This window comes from Myotis daubentonii, chromosome 1 (assembly GCF_963259705.1).
Source record: "Myotis daubentonii chromosome 1, mMyoDau2.1, whole genome shotgun sequence".
Lineage (NCBI taxonomy): Eukaryota > Metazoa > Chordata > Mammalia > Chiroptera > Vespertilionidae > Myotis > Myotis daubentonii.
This window is the reverse complement of record NC_081840.1, coordinates 149,163,523-149,184,836: the sequence shown is the minus strand read 5'-3', so window position 1 is coordinate 149,184,836 and position 21,314 is coordinate 149,163,523. Positions and strand designations below refer to the sequence as shown.

General features: G+C 44.8%; 1 protein-coding gene and 1 non-coding gene across 4 annotated transcripts in view; one reads left to right on the top strand and one right to left on the bottom strand.

Moving 5' to 3' along the window:
• MCUB (mitochondrial calcium uniporter dominant negative subunit beta) overlaps nucleotides 1-19,796 on the bottom strand; it is an 80,818-nt gene extending 61,022 nt beyond the window's left edge. The window contains exon 1 of one of the 3 annotated variants that reach the window (XM_059662212.1): nucleotides 19,605-19,796. In XM_059662212.1, the coding sequence (XP_059518195.1) occupies nucleotides 19,605-19,700 (96 nt within the window). In that variant the 5' untranslated portion in view covers nucleotides 19,701-19,796. The remainder of the gene's footprint in view (nucleotides 1-19,604) is intronic. The other 2 variants (XM_059662203.1, XM_059662192.1) reach the window with 2 other exon arrangements.
• On the top strand, nucleotides 18,587-18,691 carry LOC132225228 (small nucleolar RNA U13). Its single transcript, XR_009450822.1, has one exon. It is a non-coding gene; the product is annotated as a small nucleolar RNA U13 (small nucleolar RNA).
• Nucleotides 19,797-21,314: the final 1,518 nt, after the last annotated feature.

Sequence of the window (21,314 nt, the reverse complement as noted above, 5' to 3'; positions counted from 1 at the left end):
AAATATTAAGATATTTCAAACTAATGCAGTTCCAAAGATCCATTATAGTGACAAAATTTCTGTTCAAGAGAGGTCGCACTTTGCTATTCCCACATTAATTGCATAGTCACTGGCCCAAAAAATATGTCCTTTTTTTGTTGGCACTAAAGTTTTGTTAGGGACACTGGAGACACTGCAGGAGGAAAGAGCTTGGCTTTCTGGTTCTGGTGCGTTCACTGAGCAAGCTCCTGCAGCATGGGAGGCAGGCTTCTCCAGCTGCTGCCTGATTCTTCTAGTGACTAAAGAGTCATAAACTTTAAGAAGTAGTCTATCCATTGGTGAATCATCAGACTATGTACAAATAGTTTCTTAAATAGAGCTGAATTCTGCTCACCCTTTAAAAAAATTTAACTGATTTGAGAGAGAGAGAGAGACAGACAAACATCGATTTGTTGTTCCACTTATTTATGCATTCACTGGTTGAGTCCTGTATGGGCCCTGACTGGGGATCAAACCTACAACCTTGGCGCATTGGATGTGCTCTAACCAACTAAGCTACCTGGTCAGGGCCGAATTCTGCCACTCTTAGGAGTGATCCTTGCTCTGAAGCAACAAAGAATGACAACTTTCTTTCACATACAGGGTAGGGCAAAAGTAGGTCTACAGTTGTTCATATGAAAAATAATAAAATAATTAACAAATAAATACAAAAACAAACTTTCACATACTCACAACTGTAAGCCTACTTTTGGCAAATCCTGTAATACTTCCGCACGTATTTGAAAACAAACATTTTGCTTCTTCACTTTCTTTTCACCAGATTAAAAAATATCCTGCCACTTTAATCATCTCCTATATAAACACTCAACATCTTAATTGTCTTCTGCATATACCTCTGCCCCACCAACCCGTCAGAGTCCTTCTAAAGCACTGCCCCCGTCATAAAACACAAGACCCCCGACGCGTGTGACAGGCCCGATACAACGTAATGGACTGTCACTTGCTGTGATCAGGAAGCTGTACCTCCCTTCAGTCAGTCAGAGCCCCTCCGGGGTTCTGGAAACCCAGCGTTCCTAGGTGGCTTGTGGATCAACTGAAACCCTCACATCCTTTGCACACGACTAACTTCCAAGCGAGGATTTACTCATCCCACTACTGTCTTCATTAAGAGAAACTGCCTTCTCCCAGCACTGCTCAACTGGTTTTCCTCTACTACTCTTACAGCGATGGTGACACGTGCTTACCACGGCCAGGTTAATCTGTTGCAGTGTGGAATGAGCACAGTAAACCTCCAGAAAAAGACAGTTCCACAGGACCTGACATCGTCTTTTATGTTTTGTCCTTGCCAGGTCAGGCACAGGCACAGTTCATAATATCATAATACATTCATATCAGTGATAATATTATATATTTCTAATTATATATGTACTAGAGGCCCGGTGCACAAAAATTTGTGCACTGGGAGGGGGGGGGAAGGGGGTCCCTCAGCCCGGCCTGTGCCCTCTCGCAGTCTGGGACCCCTCGAGAGATAATGACCTGCTGGCTTAGGCCTGCTCCCGGGTGGCAGAGGGCAGGCCCAATCCCAAGGTGCAGCCCCTGGTCGGGCTCAGAGCAGGGCCGATTGGGGAGTCGGAGCGTCGCCCCCTGTCATGCACACAGCAGGGTCGATCAGAGGGTTGGGGAGCTCCCCTGTGTCACGCACAGAGCAGGGCCCATCAGGGGGTTGGGGAGCTCCCCCCTGTCACGCACAGAGCAGGGCCCATCAGGGGGTTGAGGAGCTCCCCCCTGTCACTCACAGAGTAGGGCCAATAGGGGAGTTGGGGCACCGCCCCGTCACACACAGAGCAGGGCCGATCAGGAGGTTGAGGCGCCGCCACTCTCACACTCAGGGCAGGGCCCGTGGGGGGGGGGGGTGGTTGGGGCACCACACCCTGTCACGAACAGAGCAGGGCAGATAGGGAGGTTGTGGCCCCGCCCCCTGTCACACACAGAGCCGCAGGGCGATCAGGGGGTTTTGGCGCTGCCCCCGTCACGCTGATCCCGGTGCCGGGAGGCCTCGTGGCTCTGCTGATCCCGGTGCTGAGAGGCATATTACCCTTTTACTATATAGGATAGAGGCCTGGTGCATGGGTGGGGCTGGCTGGTTTGCCCTGAAGGGTGTCCTGGATCAGGGTGGGGGTCCCCACTGGGGTGCCTGGCCAGTCTGGGTGAGGAGCTGAGGGTTGTTTTCAGGCTGGGACTGAAGCTCCCAACTGCTCCTTTTTTTCTTTTTTTTTTTTTTATTCTGGACCAGCTTTAGCTCTGAGGCTTGGCTCCAGCTCTGAGGCCTCAGCTGCTGAAAACAGGTATCTGGTTTGTTTCGGTTCTATAATCGAAACTCTATATCAACTCCAGCTCTGAGATCCCAGCTCTCTGAAAGCTGGTTTCTGGGGTTTTGTTTGGCTTCTATATTTGTTACAATGTTTTTTAAACTGCAAGCTCAGAGTCCGGCAAGGCAGGCGGGGAACGTTGCAGTCCTCCGTCACTAAAGCAAGCAAGCCTCATGTTCAGTTTAAGCTGCCTGGCTGCCAGCCGCCATCTTGGCTGGCAGTTAATTTGCATATCGCCCTGATTAGCCAATGGGAAGGGTAGCGGTCGTATGCCAATTACCATGTTTCTCTTTTATTAGATAGGATATTGCCTATTGTATATATTTTGTATATTACTATATATATAAAAGCCCTTTGGACAACTCTCTTATTAAAGTCTTATTTATGTTTCATGGACAATTACATATAGTGTCCAAGTTCAAGGAATGTATTTTATGGCAATCTAGCCATTTCATTATATAGAACAACAATTATACTGAAGTACATGAAAAGCAATGTAAAGAAAAAATTTCTAATACCTCAAGCCAAAAGGATGTCATTAATAATGTGATTAGGAGACATTATACAAGGTCATTTAATAAATCTCTTTCTGAATATTCCCTGAACTACAGTGAAATTGTGTTATGTACTACGGCATATTTCTTCCTAACAGACAGCATCTTTCAAGTACCCTAAATATCAATTTAAGATTTCCTTTTCTAGACTAAATTTATAACAGGCTAGCCTACAAAGTGTCATTAAATTCACATACTAGATATGCATGATACTTTTCTAACTTCTACTTTTCTCCTTTTCTTCTTTATCTATTAATAACTACAAGTCCTCTAAAGAAAGTCCTTTCCTAAAACCATATCATCAGCATCTTCTCTGAATTACACTTTTTTCCCTCCTTATCAGGTATCGTTGCATAACTTGAATTCTGGCTTCAATTTCTAATTGAAGCATTAGAATTTATTTTCCTCCCTTCCTTAGCTTAAAGTGTACAAGTGAGACTATACACCCTTTCCTATTAAGTTACAGCCCAGAGGGCAGTTTATAATGAGCCCAATAAGGTGTCAAATGTTCCTATCCCAGCCCAAATTTAAAATGCTGCATTTCCACCATTTCCTTTTTAAGTTTTCTAGAAAGAAATAAAGTTTTCCTGTTTCCCAACATCTATTGCTATGGAACACCTATAAATGAAGCTCACTGGAGCCTTGGAAATTCAGTGCCCACAAAACAACAAAACTGTCCTGTTTCTGGCCCAAGAAAAGGCCTAAGGCAGAAACAGCTAAATTCCACTAAAATCCATTCTCCCTCTTCCACAGTCATCAAGTTTTAGCTGGAATGTGACTCCCAGCCAGAACTACATATCTCAGCCCCTTTGTAGCTAAATGTGGTCATCTGACATATTTAATGAAATATTCAATGGAACAAGAGCACCAGTGTTATGTGATACTTCCAGGCCTAGCCCATAACACCTTGCAAGCCTAAAAAATATATTCTATGCTCTTTTGACTTTGGCAGCTGATAGAAGATGATCGAAGAACTGGTCAGCTTAAGTCCCTGAATGACTGTGGAACAGCTATTGCTAACCTGAAAAGTTCACCTCAGAGCCACTTCCTGAGAGAAAAAAACTGGCTTTAAAAAATATGGAAGTTTAATTATTGTCGGGTCTTCTGTTTCAGCAACAAGCTTACTCTAACCAGAAAATTCATTTTAAAAAGGAGGAGGAGGCCGAACCGGTTTGGCTCAGTGGATAGAGCGTCGGCCTGCGGACTGAAGGGTCCCAGGTTCAATTCCGGTCAAGGGCATGTACCTTGGTTGCGGGCACATCCCCACTGGGGGGTGTGCAGGAGGCAGCTGATCGATCTCTCTCATCGATGTTTCTGACTCTCTATCCCTCTCCCTTCTTCTCTGTGGAAAATCAATAAAATATATTTAAAAAATAAAAAAGGAGGAGGAGGAGGAGTAGTAGGAGGAGGAGGAATAGGAGGAGGAGGAGGAGGAGGAGGAGGAGGAGGAGAAAAAGAAGGAGAAGAAAGAAGAAAGAAGAAAGAAGGGGGAGGAGGAGGAGGAGGAGGGGGAAGAGGTTTGGGAAAGGAAAAGGGAAGAAAAGCATATATATACTAAGTTCAAATGCTGAATTCAGATGAAAGACAAATAGTACCACAGTTTAAGGATAATTCTGAAGAGAAATAAACCCACAGAATAAACGCCTATGGCCGTGCACTGCTTCTGGAACGTTTCTTACCCGAGTCTTCACCTTCACCACACCGCCATGTCACTTCTCCCACCGTAAGGAGAACTCACCACAGGATTCTGATTCTTCCTCTGACTGTGGGCAGAAACTCATTATCTTAGTTAGTCCCAGCCTTCCCACTCTCTTCCTTCTTTCATACCTGCCAGGCACTGTGGCCCCATGGTTAGGTATAACCCTAATCTGCTGAAAAATACATAGGAATCAAATAAGAGATGTGTTTGCTTTCCTAATAGGTAGGCAGTTGAGGGCAAGTAAGATGACATTCATGTTGTCCAGGGATCCAGGGCCCTCCTATCTAGTTGTTCCACATCACCTAGGGCAGTGATGGCGAACCTATGACACGTGTGTCAGAGGTGACACACGAACTCATTTTTTTGGTTGATTTTTCTTTATTAAATGGCACTTAAATATATAAAATAAATATCAAAAATATAAGTCTTTGTTTTACTATGGTTGCAAATATCAAAAAATTTCTGTATGTGACACGGCACCAGAGTTAAGTTAGGGTTTTTCAAAATGCTGACAGGCCGAGCTCAAAAGGTTCGCCATCACTGACCTAGGGCTATATGCCCCTTCTGGGTCCAGCTGGCTCACCTCTTCTACATATGCATTCCAGCCCAGGGGAGGGGCAAAAGGGTAGAAAGGCGAAATCAGGTTCCTCATGCAGGATATGCAGAACTTAGTCACATACTGGCTGCAAAGAAGACTGAAGAATGTAGCATTCAGAAATGGTCCAATACACTAGAGCCAAAGGGGCGATATTAGTTATGCCTGAGAAAGAAAGGCTAGGAAGTTACAGGATTTCATGTATCTTTTAACAGAATCCATCCCCAATCTAATTTGTTAAACATTTTTCCCAAACTGTATTCTGTGGACCACTATTCTGAGAGGAGTTATTAGGAATGCTTTAGAACAAAAGAGATCTGTGATCAAACTTTTTCCCACTCTCAGATTGTCCCAAAGCCCATTAGCAAAGTAAAGTTCCCAAAAGTTTGTGATAAAGAAACCCATTTAATTTGGTGTGGCTTAGTCCAGAATTCTTCAAACTAATAAGAACAAAGAATTTGTTCTTTCTGGAAACAATGCTTTGCAAGATAGCAGTCTGAGGCAGAGTTTAATTCAGAAAACATAATTCCTGTAAGACTTTATGACAAGGTCTATCTAAAACTCCAGTCTAAGTCAGATCAAGGACCACACTTGATCTGCAGGGAATACTTCCTGCAGCCTGATCAGACTGGCCAGGGTTCTTACTAGACCCCCAAACCCTTTCCAGACTCTACTCTGCACTTATGCCCATTCTTCCCACTGAGATATGTCTGCTAAACCCTTGGCTTGCTCTCAGAGCTTAGGTGAAATCTCACTTTTTTTTTTTTTTAATATATTTCATTGATTTTTTTTACAGAGAGGAAGGGAGAGGGATAGAGAGTTAGAAACATCAATGAGAGAGAAACATTGATTCAGCTGCCTCCTGCACACTCCCCATTGGGGATATGCCCACAACCAAGGTACATGCCCTTGACCGGAATCGAACCTGGGACCCTCAGTCCGCAGGCCAACGCTCTATCCACTGAGCCAAACCAGTTAGGGCAATCTCACTTCTTTTCAACTCTGCAATATATATATATATATATAAAAGGCTAATATGCTAAGTGTCCTCCCACTGTCTGACAGGTCGCTAGGATGCATACTGATCACCAGGGGACAGACGCTCAACGCAGGAGCTGCTGAGCTGCAGTGACTTGGCAGCAGCAGTTCTCGGGTGACACACCCTGAAACCAGAGAGAAGGAAGTCCAATTTCTCGCGGGGCCGCACAATTCCACCTTTGGCCATGGGTTATGTTGTTGCTGGGGCACTGTCAGCCCGAATCTGGTTTACTGCACACTTACTTGCATTTGTGTTCCACACCCTGTATGACAGCAACTTTGCAGAGTGCCCTCTCACACTCTGGGACCCCTCAGGGGATGTCAGAGAGCCAATTTCGGCCCGATCCTCCCAGGCCAGGCCAAGGGGCCCCACCTGCCAGAGTGGCCCTGCTCACTCCGCAGACACCAGGGAGGGACGGTGGGAGGTTGGCTCTAGGGCATGTCTGGCCCTCTTGGCCAGCCCCGCTCTGCCGGCCACCTTCTAATTAATTTCCTTTCAATGTGCACGAATCCGTGCACCAGGTCACTAGTTTATAACAATGTCCTTCCTCTGAATTCTGTTAGTATTTATTATCTGATATTTATTTGACCCTCATGAGCCAACTGGAAGTAAGCTTTCAGACTTAGCATGAGCCACCAAAACTCCTCCACTGAGATCTCAAGGCTTGGATAAAAAGGCAAAAACCTCAGCTTCAGGCCCAGAAAAGCAGCAAAACCAAACAAGTGACACCATGGGTGACATCAGGACCAGTTGCATTGACTAATGACCCCCCTGTTCTGGTGCCAACCAATCAGTAGAGGCCACAACCCTGAGAGGACACACCTGGGGAGCTGATGAATATTCTATTGGGATCCTCCCCTGAGGCCTCCACATAAATACCTCCAGACAGAGGGCCTGTGGAACTCTAGCCAAAGCCTTTCCCTTTCCCCACAGTGTGCGTTCACGCTCCAAAGGGGAGCATGCTCCACTTCTACATGGTAACCGAGGCATTATTACAGAGAAGACCTATGTGGTTTCTAATCAAAATCTATTTTCCTTTTGGGGGGTTTAATTTCCAAAAGGTTAATTTTGTATTTTGCCCAGAAGCTGTATCTTACAAATAAGCACTTTTATAATTGATTTTAAAATGAATACTCTAAATAATTTAAGCTTTAATGATTAAGCTTTTATTACTACCACAGGTAATTTTTGGCAACTGCAGCAGTTCATAAATCTAAAACCAGTAGGATCTAATGCTCTGAGAATTGCCTTTAGAGAAGCCCCTGTCTGTGGAGACAAGTGCTGCCTTTCCATGTCATCACACTTTAAAACAGGCAAGAAAAGACTCATCCAACAGGCTGTCCTTACAGAATTTTTTCATTAAATTATGTTAAGTATGTCTTTCAAAAAATCCTGATGTGGAAATAAAGCAATTAACCAACATATAATTTAACACTACTGCTTTCTTTCTATGAAAAATACAATATGTGTGATTACTTTAACGTTCTAAAAAAAAATCTCTAACTATTCGAGGCTCATATTATAAAAAGGAGATAAAAATGCCTCAGGTGATCCCCTGGCTAGATTAAGTGGAGAAGAGGAAATTGAGAAGGTAAGACCTGAAGAGAACACATAGAGAACGTGTAATTAATTCTGTTGGCAGAGTCCTACAGAGACCTCATCAAAACTGGGGTGCGGTGAGGGTGAGTGCGTACTGGAACTCACTCAGCCTTGGAGCAAGAATAGAATTCAAGAAGGTGATGGAAGGGAGACAATGCTACCTGGGAGCACCGTAAATAGTAAGAAGAAGGGATGAAAATACATGACCAGCCACAGGTAGAGGTGTTAGTCCAGCATGACTGACTGTGGGTTGCATAAGGCATGGAACATAAAGTGTGACTGGAGGGATGAGGCCAGAACATGATTTCGGAATCAACTGTAGCTTGTTCTAAAGCTTGTTCAGCGTGGTTTCACTATTAACGAACCTACAACAAGGTATTTACAAGGTCAAAAGAAACCATACTTTCTCCTGAAAAGCAAAAATTGCTTTATTATACATTATCTGAAACATTCCTAAAGCAGAGTTGCAGAAATGAGTTATCAGATTATAAAATGTTAAAGACAAATATCCTCGACCAAGGGCTTAGTCAGCCAATGCTATGTTGATCTGTTTGTGAAACATTTTCTGAAACTAATTTTTCCAGGTTTATGGTCACATTACTGTCAGTCCCTCTAATAAAAATGCATGCTGTACTGTAGCTGCATTACTGGCAAAAAGAGCAGTTATTTATCAACACCTTTTATAATCCCCTTTTTAAATATCCTACTCAGCCTCTGAAGGAAATGCTATATCCAAAACAAAACAAACAGAATGTTTAGCAAAAAAGACAGCCATACATGAACATTAACAGAGAGAGAGAGAGAGAGAAAGAGGGGGGGGGGGGGACAACAGGATTTGTCAAAAAGAATGATACCTTCTTCCTTCCTCCAGTCAGGTTCAGGGCATTTATTATTTACTGTTATGCCTAGGAGGCTGAAAATAAGCTAATTCCTCTTTAGGCCCCAGGACTGTGATTTAAGCAATGCGTTCATTATAAAAATACTCCTACCACAACCAAATAGTTGAGAGTTCCCAGTAGAGTTGAATATAATAGGATTGCTACCTGCGTCCATTGCAGTTGGACAAACTGAACCATCTACTCAATCTTGAAATCTTAAGACCCTCAGGTAAAACTCACATTGTGGGCTGACCCTTGTCAATCTTGCAGACTTTTCTCCCTAAAGTTTGACACAATATAGCTTTGTACACCTGTTGGTTTCTTGATATGAGGTTTAGTGTTTTATGTCACTTTTTGTTTCTGCTCACAGCTACAGGTATTTTAACTCTAGTTCCAACTTTGGCCTTCCTTTTCACAGTTCCCTATAGATCCCTATTTCTTGCTCGCAAATCTATTCAGAGAAATTATCTACAGTGGGCTTTGTTTATATTGTAGAGTTTATACCATTTCTCACCAATATCATTTCTCACCAATATTGTAAATCCTAGACAGAAATCTAATGATCCCCAAAAGAGCTGCCAAACAGAAACTTACACTGAAATGCTTTCTATTCCCTTTATGATGAACTTGTAGCTAAAGAAAAATAATTTAAAATCAAATGACAACAAAATAATAAATAAAATTAAATAACACCATTTGTGAGTTAAAAAAATAGGAAACTCTCAGAATAAAGATTTACAGGTCTTGGTAGTTGTCCCAAACTATATTTTAATTCAGATGGGGATGGTAGAGGTAGCAAAGTAACAGGAAGATTTAGGGCAGGTGAGGGTACTAAGAAGAAAAAAAGGAGGGTGAGAGGAGAGTGAACAACTTGGGTACCATCACATTTCTTTAAGGGAGACAGCCTCAAAATTAAATTCTCACAGCAATTCAACTAGGTGCAATCAAAATCGGGCACTTTTTATGGGCAAAACACCAAGGACACTGCTTGAACAAGAAAGAGATTAGTTTGCCACACTTTGACAAATAACTACTCAAAATAATATATTTGTTCAAACACCAAAGAGCTGGTTTTAAGTTTTTCTTACAATCCTTATTTATATATCACTTTGTTCCATTAAAACATGGTCACAGAAAAATGAACGATGACACAAATGGAGGAAAAATTGAAGGTAGAGTAGATGAAACCAGGAGTGTAGCAAATACATAAAATGCATATATCATATCATAAGGTCTTTCACATTTTTTTAGAAGGTGGGTCTAATCTTCCTGGCAGCAAGTGCAGGGAGAGAACCCCACTGGTTATACACTTCACTATCTGGACAATGAACCCCACATCTGCTCAGGAGGAACTCAACAATTCTAATACTAGACAGAAATCTGTCCTATGGGTCCTCTTAAAGGGCACCTTTTAATTGACCACCATGTTTCATAGGGCTGTTTCTTAGAAGGAATGCCAGTGTGAAAAATTCAGTGGGAACATTTGTGGAGGGTCCCATACCACACAGTCTACATACACAGCTCAGCCCTAGCAGGTCTGGCTCAGTGGACAGAGTGTCAGCCCATGGACTGAAGGGTCTCAGATTCAAGTCCAGTCAAGGTCACGTACTTCGGTTGCTGGTCAGGGTGTGTGCGGGAGGCAACCAATCAATGTGTCTCTCTCAGAATGATGTTTCTCTCTCTCCTTCCCATCCACTCTTTCTAAAAATCAATAGAAAAATATCCTTGGGTGAGGATTAACAGCAGCAACAAAAAGATATATAGCTCAGAAAACAGAGAGCTGGTATGTTTTTAGATCCAAGAAAATTAATACTGTGGTAAATTAAACAGGATCAAAAAAGAAAATACTTCTAGAATACAGACAGTCCTTGGGTTACGCTGGACTCGACGTACATCGTTTTGTGGTTACGTCGCCATCCCCACTTATTTTTTTTTTTAATATACTTTATTGATTTTTTAGAGAGAGGAAGGGAGAGGGATAGAGAGTCAGAAACATTGATGAAAGAGAAACATTGATCAGCTGCCTCCTGTACAACCCCAACTGGGGATATGCCCGCAACCAAGGTACATGCCCTTGACCGGAATCGAACCTGGGACCCTTGAGTCCACAGGCCGACGCTCTATCCACTGAGCCAAACCAGTCAGGGCCATCCCCACTTATTTATAAAAAAAAAATTCTGTCATTTCAACGTATTTACATATGTGTTTTATGTTTTTTATTATTTATTTACCACAAGTAAAGGTCAGGAATTGTTATCTTTTAAATTTTTACTGTTTCATTTCATTACTGCTGTGTATGTGCTCCATGTGAGTGACGTAGGTGCTTATGTAGGTGGGCTCCGACTTATGGTGAAAATCACGTTACGCTGTGCCGTAGGAACAGAACTCCGACGTAACCCGAGGGCCTACTGTACATGTGAGATCATGTTTTATTATCCACTAGAGCAGTGGTTCTCAACCTTCCTAATGCCACGACCCTTTAATATAGTTCCTCATGTTGTGGTGACCCCAAACCATAAAATTATTTTCGTTGCTACTTCATAACTGTAATTTTGCTACTGTTATGAATTGTAATGTAAATATCTGATATGCAGGATGTATTTTCATTGTTACAAATTGAACATAATTAAAGCATAGTGATTAATCACAAAAACAGTATGTAATTATATATGTGTTTTCCGATGGTCTTAGGTTACCCCTGTGAAAGGGTCATTCGACCCTCAAAGGGGTCGCGACCCACAGGTGAGGACCGCTGCACTAGAGGCCCGGTGCACGAAATTTGTGCACTGGAGCAGGGGTCCCTTAGCCCAGCCTGCACCCTCTTGCAGTCTGGGAGCCCTCAGGGGATGCCCGACTGACGGTGTAGGCCCACTGTCCAGGGGACAACCTTAGTGCTGCTGCAGAGGTGGGAGAGGCTCCCGCCACCACTGCTGTGCTCACCAGCTGTGAGCCTGGCTTCTGGCTGAGTGGTGCTCCCCCAGTGGGAGCACACTGACCACCAGGGGGCAGTTCCTGCATTGAGCGTCTGCCCCCTGATGGTCAGTGTGCATCATAGTGACTGGTCATTCCACTGTTTGGTTGAGTTGCAATTAGCTTTTTATTATATAGGATTGGTTTACAGCCTATAGATTAGCTATTATATAATGGTTTTAGAATTCTAATGCTAGATACTCTTGAAAAGCAACATTTCATAGATGAGAACACTGATAATGACAGAATGAAGTATTAAAGTGAGACTAAATCTATTCTGTTATGAATGCTCGCCTATCAAACAAATTTCTATTTTTTTTGAAAAGGAAATATTACAACTACTGGGTAAAACTGCCACTCTACTGACTGCCTAAGATCATAAAAGAGGATTTTCAACCATTAAGACAACCATACTGACACTGACAATATTGTATTTAATAGTATACTTATATCCCCTGGTAAAATAACAAAATGGCAATTTTAGACATGGAGAGGGCTTTTGAGACCAATTAGATAAGCCCCTTTGTTTTTTTTAAATCATTTTTTATTGCTCAATTACAGTGGACATACAATATTATATTAGTTTCAGGTGTACACCAAAATGATTAGATATAACTTACTAAGTGATCATCCCAATAAATCTTGTACCCACCTGACACCACAGTTATTAGAATACGGACCATATTCCCTGTGCTGTACTTCACATCCCCATGACTATTCTGTGACTACCAATTTGTACTTCTTAATCCCTTCACCTTTTTCATCCAACCCCCAACCCCCTCCCATCTGGCAACCTTCAAAATGTTCTCTGTATCTATGAATCTGTTCTGTTCTGCTTGTACATTTATTTTACTTTTAATTTTTATTGATTTTAGAGATAATGAAGGAGTAAAGGAGGGAAGAAGGGAGGGAGAAAGGAAATGAGGGAGGAAGGAAGAGAGAAACAGATAATTTGCTCCACTTACTTATGCAACTCATTGGTTAATTCCCCCCCCCCCCCAACCCCAGTTAATCCTCACCCCAGGATATTTTTCCATTAATTTTTAGAGAACGTGGAAGGGAGGGGGAGAGGCAGAGGGAGAGAAACATCAATGTGATAAAGACACATCAACTGGCTGCCTCCCGCAAGTGCTCCAACCAGGGCTTGGGATGGAGCCTGCAACCTAGGTACATGCTCTTGACCTTTATCGAACCTGGGACCCTTCAGTTCATAAGCTAATGCTCTATCCATTGAGCCAAACTGGCTAGGGTCCTTTTTATAATTAAGGATTGTTTTTTATTTGTACCAAGCATTTTACTTCTTCTGAGAATTTCCGAGTTCAGCCCTTTTATAGTACATCAAGGCTTTTTTTTTTTTTTGTAATCTTAATTTTAAAAAAATATGTTTTCATTGATTTCAGAGAGAGGAAGGGAGAGGGAGGGATAGAAACAGTGATGAGAGAAATATGGATCAGCTGCCTCCTGTGTGCCCCCTACTGGGGATTGAGCTCACAAACCTAGGTGACGCCCTTGTGCATGAGATGATGCTCAACCAAGCCACACCAACCGAGCTCACTGGTTGATTCTTGCATGTGCTCTGACAATTGAACTTGCAACCTTGGTGAACCTCTAACCAACTGAGCTACCTGACCAGGGACTGTTTTATAGATTCAACTGTTGATAAATATATATTTACTAGAAGCCCGTTGCATGAAGATTTGCGCAATAGGCCTTCCTTCCCCTGGCTGCTGGCACCAGTTTTCCTCCGGCATCCAGGACCCAGGCCTTTGGTCCGGCTGCAGCGAGGCTTGGCTTCAATCTTCAGTCTTCAGTCTTCACTCTGGCTGGAACCTTCAGTCTTTGCTCTGTGCCTGTGTATGCAAATTAACCACCATCTTTGTTGTGTTAATTTGCATAGTCACTCTGATTGGCTGGTGGGCATAGTGGAGTGACACCAATTTGCATGTTTCTCTTTTATTAGTGTAGATTGTCATTTATTGTTCATAGTTTTGTATGGGTGTTTTTTTTTTCTCCTCTTCTTCTTAAAGACTTTAACATTTCAGTAATACTGGTTTGGTGGTGATGAACTCCTTTAAATTTTTATTGTCTGAGAAGCTCTTTATATGTCTTTCAATTCTAAATTATCTAAATGAAGCTTTGCTACATAGAGTAATCTTGGTTGTAGATCCTTGCTTTTCATTACTTGGAATATTTCTTGCCAATCCCTTCTTGCCTGCAAAGTTTCTGTTGAGAAATCAGCTGACAGTCTTATGAGAGCTCCCTTGTAGGTAGCTAACTGCTTTTCTCTTGCTGCTTTTAAGATTCTCTGTCTTTAACCTTTTGCATTTTAATTATGTTGTGTCTTGGTGTGGGCCTCTTTGGGTTCATCTTGTTGGGGGCACTCTGTGCTTCCTGGACTTATATATCTATTTCCTTCCCCAGAAAGGGAAGTTTTCTGTTATTACTTTTCTCAAATAGGTTTTCAATTTCTTTCTCTCTCTCTCTCCTCCTTCTGGCACCCCCTAATGCAAATGTTGGTACACTAGAAGTTGTCCTATAGGCTGCTTACATTATCTTCATTTTTTAAATTATTTTTTTCTTTTTGCTCTTCTGATTAGGTGTTTTTTCCTTCCTTACATTCCAAATCACTGTTTGGGTTCTTGGCTTCATCTACTCTATTGTTGATTCCTTATAAATTATTCTTTTTTCAGTTAGTGTATCCATTTCTGATTCTTTATGGTTTCCATGTCCTTTTCTATGCTGTTGAAGTTCTAAATTTATCTACTCTTCCCCTAAGTTCATTGAGCATCCTTGCAACCAGTGTTTTGAACTCTGCATCTAGTAGATTGCTTGTCTCCATTTTGTTTAGTTCTTTTTCTGGAGTTTTGTTCTGTTCTTTCATTTAAAATATGTTTCTTTGTCTCCTCATTTTGGCAGCCTCCTGTGTTTTTTTCTATGTACTAGGTAGAGCTGCTACATCTCCTAGGCTTGGCACAGTGACCTAATGTAGTAGGTGTCCTGTAGGGTCCAGTGGCACATCCTCCCTGTTCACCGGAGCTGGGTATTCCAGGTACACCCTCCCTCTCCGTGTGGGCTGTACCCTCCTGTTGTAGTTGAGCCTTGGGGATTGCTGTTGGCACATCAAGTTGAGGGATATATCCCCAGGCCAATCAGCTGTGACCACTGTGGAGGATAAGCTGTGCAGGGGCCCACCCCACAGAGCAGGACTTACTTCAATGGGACTCTGGTACCTACTGAGTCTTCCCCTTGAGTATGTTGCCTGTGGAGTGGTTGGGTGGTGCTTTGATGTGGTCTGAAGCTGTCCTCTGGGTGTGCTGGCTCTGGGGCCTCCCAGGAAGTGAGGCCAAGGTCAGCTACTGCCTGTGTTCTGCCCAGGGCCACCAAGCTTGAGTCACAAAGTGATCTGAAGATGGTTGCTACTTGTGCTAGGCTTGGAGGTGCCCAGAAGAGGCCAAGCAGTGAACCAAGGCCAGCTGCCACCAGTGCTGGGCCTGGGGCCACTTAGCGAAAGGTACAGAACATGCCAAAACCAGATGCTTGTTTGAGATACTTTAAGAAAGTCTGAAGCATGAGCCAAGACAAGCCATTTGTATGGAAAAGCCACTGCCAACAACTTCGGAGGGCCTGAAAGTTGGGTGGGGCAGGGTCTCAGGGAATCACCAAGGCAGGGCAAACAGTGATAACCAAGTTGATGGAGACTCAGCTATGGCACCCACCTGCCAGTTCTGTGTGGTAAGAGCTCATCAAAGGAACAATGGCCTCTGCCAGCATTTCTAACAGAAAACTGGCCCCTAGCTCTTCCCCTGATGCCCAAATAATTCAGTTCCTCCCCATAGATCTCTGGTGCCTTTCAAGTTGCTGCCCCAGTGCTGGAGCTCAGAGGCAATGAGTCTGAGTCAATCCATGTGCAGGGCCTGTTAAAGGAATGGCTGGGACTCCAGCAGCCCTCTGTCTTACTCAGCCACAATCCCAGCTGGTTTTTACAGCCAGAAGTTACGGGGCCTTCTCTTCCTGGCACTGGAAGCCTGGGATGAAGGGCCTGTTGTGGTACTGCGACCCCTCTCTTCAGCAGGGACCTCCGCAGCTGAGATATCCCTCCCAACTTTTATCCACCACACATGGGTGTGGGGCCAGCCAGTTCTGAATCTCCGCCCCTCCTATCAGTCTTGATGTGGCCTATTCTTTATATCCTTAGTGGTAGAACTTCTGTTCAGCTAGATTTCAGGTGGTTCTGAATGATGGTTTTTCTGTAGTTTTTGTTGCAATTTTTAATCCAGTCCCATTGTTTTCAGAACAGGCCCAAATAGACTGAATGACTTAGATAAGTTCACAGAGCTAAGTGGTGGCAGGGCCAGTTCGGCATTCAGATGTCCCAATTGGTCTAATACCAACTAACTAAGCTGTCCACTTCTACTCTATGATGTAAACACATTTAGTTTATATAGCTGTTAGACCAACTAATAATGGTCTCAGGTTTTCTACCTTAGTTTCACAGGTACCTCATTCAACAAATATGTATCTGCCAAGATACAAAATAACTTCCTTGCTTACAGTTTGCTGCAATAAATAGTAGAACCTAAATCAAAACAAACAAACAAGTATCCAGTACTAATATAATACTTAAGTGCTGGTAGGATAGTAATGTTTAATATTTAATAGACAAACCTGTCTAGAATTCCTTTGAGACCACAGCTTCATACAACCAATCACTGTCCTCAAAAGAGGGAATACAATGTGCTTATTATAAACACTAGACAGGAAAGTATCCATCAAGAATGACATGTCTGTGAAATTCAAAAGATGAAAACAATTTCTAAATCAACATTTTTTGGTGGGATTAAAACAGGCACATGCTTTGTTTCTAGAAGTTTCAAAAGGCACACTCAATACTTAAACGTTTCTGCAAAGTACACTTAATTTTTTTTAAGTTTTAAACATAGCTTATGTAGAGACTCATATGCTATCTTAGGGGCTTTCAATCATATCAGGGAGTTTCTCAAACTAAGGAGCAAAAAACTGAAATTGAGAAAGGTGCAATTAAGCCAGTGTTTTTGTTTAGCAGATAATTCAGCAGGTGCCATAATCACTCCAACCTAAGTCGGAGTATGGAAAGGCCAGCAGGAGCCAGATTGCCCTGACAACCGCTGCAGCTAGAGTGCTGACAAGCAGAAATGCTGCCACCAAAACGTAACCATGGATACCAGGCCAGCCTTGAAAGGTAAGACAACACGGTCCTTCTCTCTTATGTTTCAGGTGCAATCTATTCTTCAAAATGCAATTCTGTTACACTAACATATCAATTTCAACCAACTTCCCCCCCCCCACACACACACACACACACACACAAAACCCTAGCAGATCATGTGAAGGATGAACATTATATCTTTTTCAAAGTTAATAAAGTCCTATAAAGCACACTCACAATTTCAGAAAAGGCCAACTACAACTGGGAATACTCACTTGACAAATCATTGCAAGCTGTCAGGTTGCAAACATCACTGGTCTTTCCCCCCTGCTGTTTTCATAGGCTCTAGGGCAGCGGTTCTCAACCTGTGGGTCGCGACCCCTTTAGCGGTCGAACGACCCTTTCACAGGGGTTGCCTAAGACCATCCTGCATATCAGATATTTACATTACGATTCATAACAGTAGCAACATTAGAGTTATGAAGTAACAACGAAAATAATTTTATGGTTGAGTCACAACACGAGGAACTGTATTTAAAGGGCCAAAAAGTTGAGAACCAATGCTCTAGGGGTTCTGAATATTTGTAGCAAAAATGTACAGAAGCAGTACTTATCTTCAGCCACAGGGCTTTTCACATCAAATGGGACAACCACAAAACAGTGAGACTTTAGGATGAAAAATGTCCTTACAGCCAGTTAATCTGATTTGCAGGAAATGTTTTAGTAATCCTAGGTAAAACTCCTAAGCAGTCAGTATATTCCCATCAGTTTCTTTATGGTACAATTTCAAAGAGGCATATATAGAAGCAAATTCACAGGCCTGTCTTTAGTCCTTCGGGGAGTCTTTTTATTTTTTAACTGATTTCAGAGAAGAATGGAAAGGGAGAGAGAGATAGAACCATCAATGATGAGAGAATCATTGATCGGCTGCTTCCTGCCGCCCCCTACTGGAGATTGAGCCCATAACCCAGGCATGTGCCCTTATCAGGAATAGAACCCAGGACCCTTCAGTCCACAGGCTGGCACTCTAGCCACTGAGCCAAACCGGCTAGGGAATCTTATACCAGACAAATAAAATGAAGTATTTCCACTTCTAAAGTTCAGCAAATTTACTTAATAGCATGGACAGTCAAGACTTAAAAACCTGCGAATTAGAAACAGTCAAATGTAAGGCTTCTTAAAATGATTACCTAGGGGCAAAGTACTAACCACTGTTCCCCTACATCAGGCCTAATAAGCCTCCCTGTGTAATTTCCTACTTTTAAAAGAGCACCTGCATTCTTGCTGGGGCATGCGATGGCACTACCCTAGATAGAACACCAGGTGGGAAATCCGGAAAAGAGGCTTAGAGTTGATCATTTCAGAAAGGGCAGCCAGTCTTGGGTTCCATAAAAATTCTACTCAAAATGTCAGATTTGATTTTTTTAAAAAAAATTGCGTCATTCATGTTTAAATGGTGTATATGGTAAAGGGTGTTCCTTGTATTGTGTTGTCTTACTGTTTGTTATACCTTCATAAAGTGCGACACATAAAAATGCATTTTACAAAGTGGAAAGAGCCCCTCTCTCTCTCTCTCTCTCTCTCTCTCCAACTACTCTATTACATCTACATTTTACACCTTAAGGAGTTTAGCCCCTTTTCCTAGGCATTAGTAACATAACACCCTCCTCCCTCGTTCTTTCAAACACTCAGGGAAGGCGTTTTAAAAATGCATTTAAGATCCTTTTGTAGTTTCAAAAGCGTGATGACTGCGTGTTCGCGCTCTTGTGTGAGATGTGCCTCCCGCAAACCTTGTTACAACATGGGCTCATCACCCGTGTGACGTGACACACACACACACACACACACACACCACATATTTCCTGCATCTATCGGGAACTCGGAGGCCCTTGAGAGCCTGGAGGGGGAAAATAAACAGGAAGTGAAAGTGACAAGATAACGGCATGGCATACTTTCTGCTTTTCTTTCAAACGGCACTGGCTAAAAGCTAAACCATATTTTAACAATCGGAAACTAATTTCACGTGGGGGTGGGGGCTGAACCTCAGAAGCCACGCCCTTGCGAGCGGCACAGCTGGAGGGAGGCGCTTCTGCTGGGCGGCCCTCGCCCGGCCCCCGAGGGCGCCCCGCGCAGCAGGCGCCCGCTTCCTGTCTCTCTACCAGGGCGCACCCCCCACCTCGCTCCGCGCCACGGGCCACGCAGACCCCGGGGCCAGGGTCAGGCCAACTGTTACTCACGACACACGCTCGTGATTCACCGGAACAGCGCGCGCTACCCTCCCTCTCCCGGGGCGCGGAGGCTCGGGCTCCCCGGGTGGAGATGTCCCCCCGACCGTGCGCACTCGGCCGTCGGGGCGCGGGCTCCCTCGCGCTTGAGCCCCTCGGGCACCGACCACCGGACACTTCCTCCGGACCACGGCTGGGAAGCGGAGAAACCGCCTTCCGGGGTCTCCTGCCGGTCCCCGCCGCAGCCCCGGGGTCCCCGCACCCCAATCAGGTCGGGGTGATGGCCCGCGCGCCTCCCGCCCTCCCCGCCATCGGCCCCCGGCGCATTCCCCCCCCCCCACCCCGCTTTCCCCGTCTCACGTCTGCGGCCCGGCGACCACCGCGGGGTCCTCCCGCGCGCGGAGGCGAAGTGAACTTCGCGGCCGCTCGGCTTCCATTCCACACAAGTGACCCCAAACTTTCCCAGCCGCCGCCCCCCGCCCGGAGGCCCCCGCCGCGTAGCCGGCTCTTACCCGGGGCGTCGGCTGCCGCGGCCCCGCTCGGCCCGGGGCGCTGGGCGTCGGCGGCCGCCGCGGGCGCCACCAGCGGGAGCCCCTCAGGAGCAGCATCCTGCCCGCGCGGGGCGCCGTCCGCGTCCGCCGGCCTCGTCAGCGTGGGCGCCCCGCCCGCCTCCCCCGCGCCGCTGGGCGGGCTGCAGGAGGGTGTGCCCCTCTCCACTTCTCGTCTGTGCACATCCCGGCGCGAGACTGTTTTCTCTCCTCCGACCAAAAAAAAAAGGGGGGGGGGGAGCGAGCGAAGCGCCCTACGCACCGCGGCTTTCGGGGGCGGCGCGGGGTGGGGTACCGCGGCCACCGCACCTGGCGAGCTGCTCTCCATTGGGGAGCCGCCGTTAATTCAGGCACTCGGGGCTCTAAGAGCGGACTTCTCCATGGGGGGAGCGGGGGGGGGGCGGAGAGGGGACGGGGGACGGCTTGAAGGGGCGTCTGGCGTCTCTCTGGAAGTTCTGCCCGAGGCTCCCGCGCTCAGTTGATGTAGAGGCTGTGCGGGGCTGCTGTGAGCGCGGGGTCCCCCGCCCCAGGCCGCCTCTGCACTCACCAGGTGCTGGCCCACCCTGGGATCTTGGGGACAGTCTCACAGCCAGGAACTGGCTTCTTTTTAAATATTTCAGGAGAGGGAGAGGGAGAGGGAGATGGCCGCATTCGAACCCGGTACCCTTCAGTCCATAGGCCCACGCTCTATCCACTGAACCAAACCAGCTAGGGCTGAAGCATGCTTCTGATTGAAGGAGCTAAGGAACTGGAACTTAGTCTTCCCAACAACGGGGGAATCTGATGCTTTGGCATTTAGGAGTAACCTAACGGCCTCGTCTTCTAACGCTGCCCAGCCGTGTGCCCCGTGCCCCTGCAGTTCTGCTCTGGGCTACACCCCCAGAACTACTGGTCGCGTTCCCCAGATCAGGGGCTTCATTCTCAATGGTCCAGGCTGGAAGCTGCCCCCCCCCCAAATAAATTAATAGCAACCTAATCCAAGCTATCATATATCTTACTTACAAAGAGTTTCTAGATAAAACACAGGAAGCCCGGTTACATTGAATTTCAGATGAACAACTACTAATTTTTTAAATGTAAGTATGTCTCAACTGTTGCATGGGTCACACTTATTCTTTTTTTAAAAAAATATAAAACGTTTGAGATATTTTTGTTTATCTGTAATTCAAATGTAACTGGGCATCCTGTATTTTTTTTTTAATATATTTTATTGATTTTTCACAGAGAGGAAGGGAGAGAGATAGAAAGCTAGAAACATCGATGAGAGAGAAACATCGATCAGCTGCCTCAGCTGCCTCCTGCACATCCCCCACTGAGGATGTGCCCGCAACCCAGGTACATGCCCCTGACCGGAATCGAACCTGGGACCCTTCAGACCGCAGGCCGATGCTCTATCCACTGAGCCAAACCGGTTTCGGCGGCATCCTGTATTTTTATTTGCTAAAGCTGCAAGAGGCTTGAGTTAATGAGTCAATGCTGGCAAACAACGCAACAAGTGGCAAAGCTCTCCGGATGATGAGCTCCTTTCTTTATTGAAAACAGATGGAGGGTTCTATGACTGCAAAAACGTTGTAAACAACGTTTCAAAGGCAGATGCATGTGTTAACTAGCATTTGCATTTCTTTTTTTCCGATTGATTTTTAGAGAGAGAGGAAGGGAGAGAGAGAGAGAAAC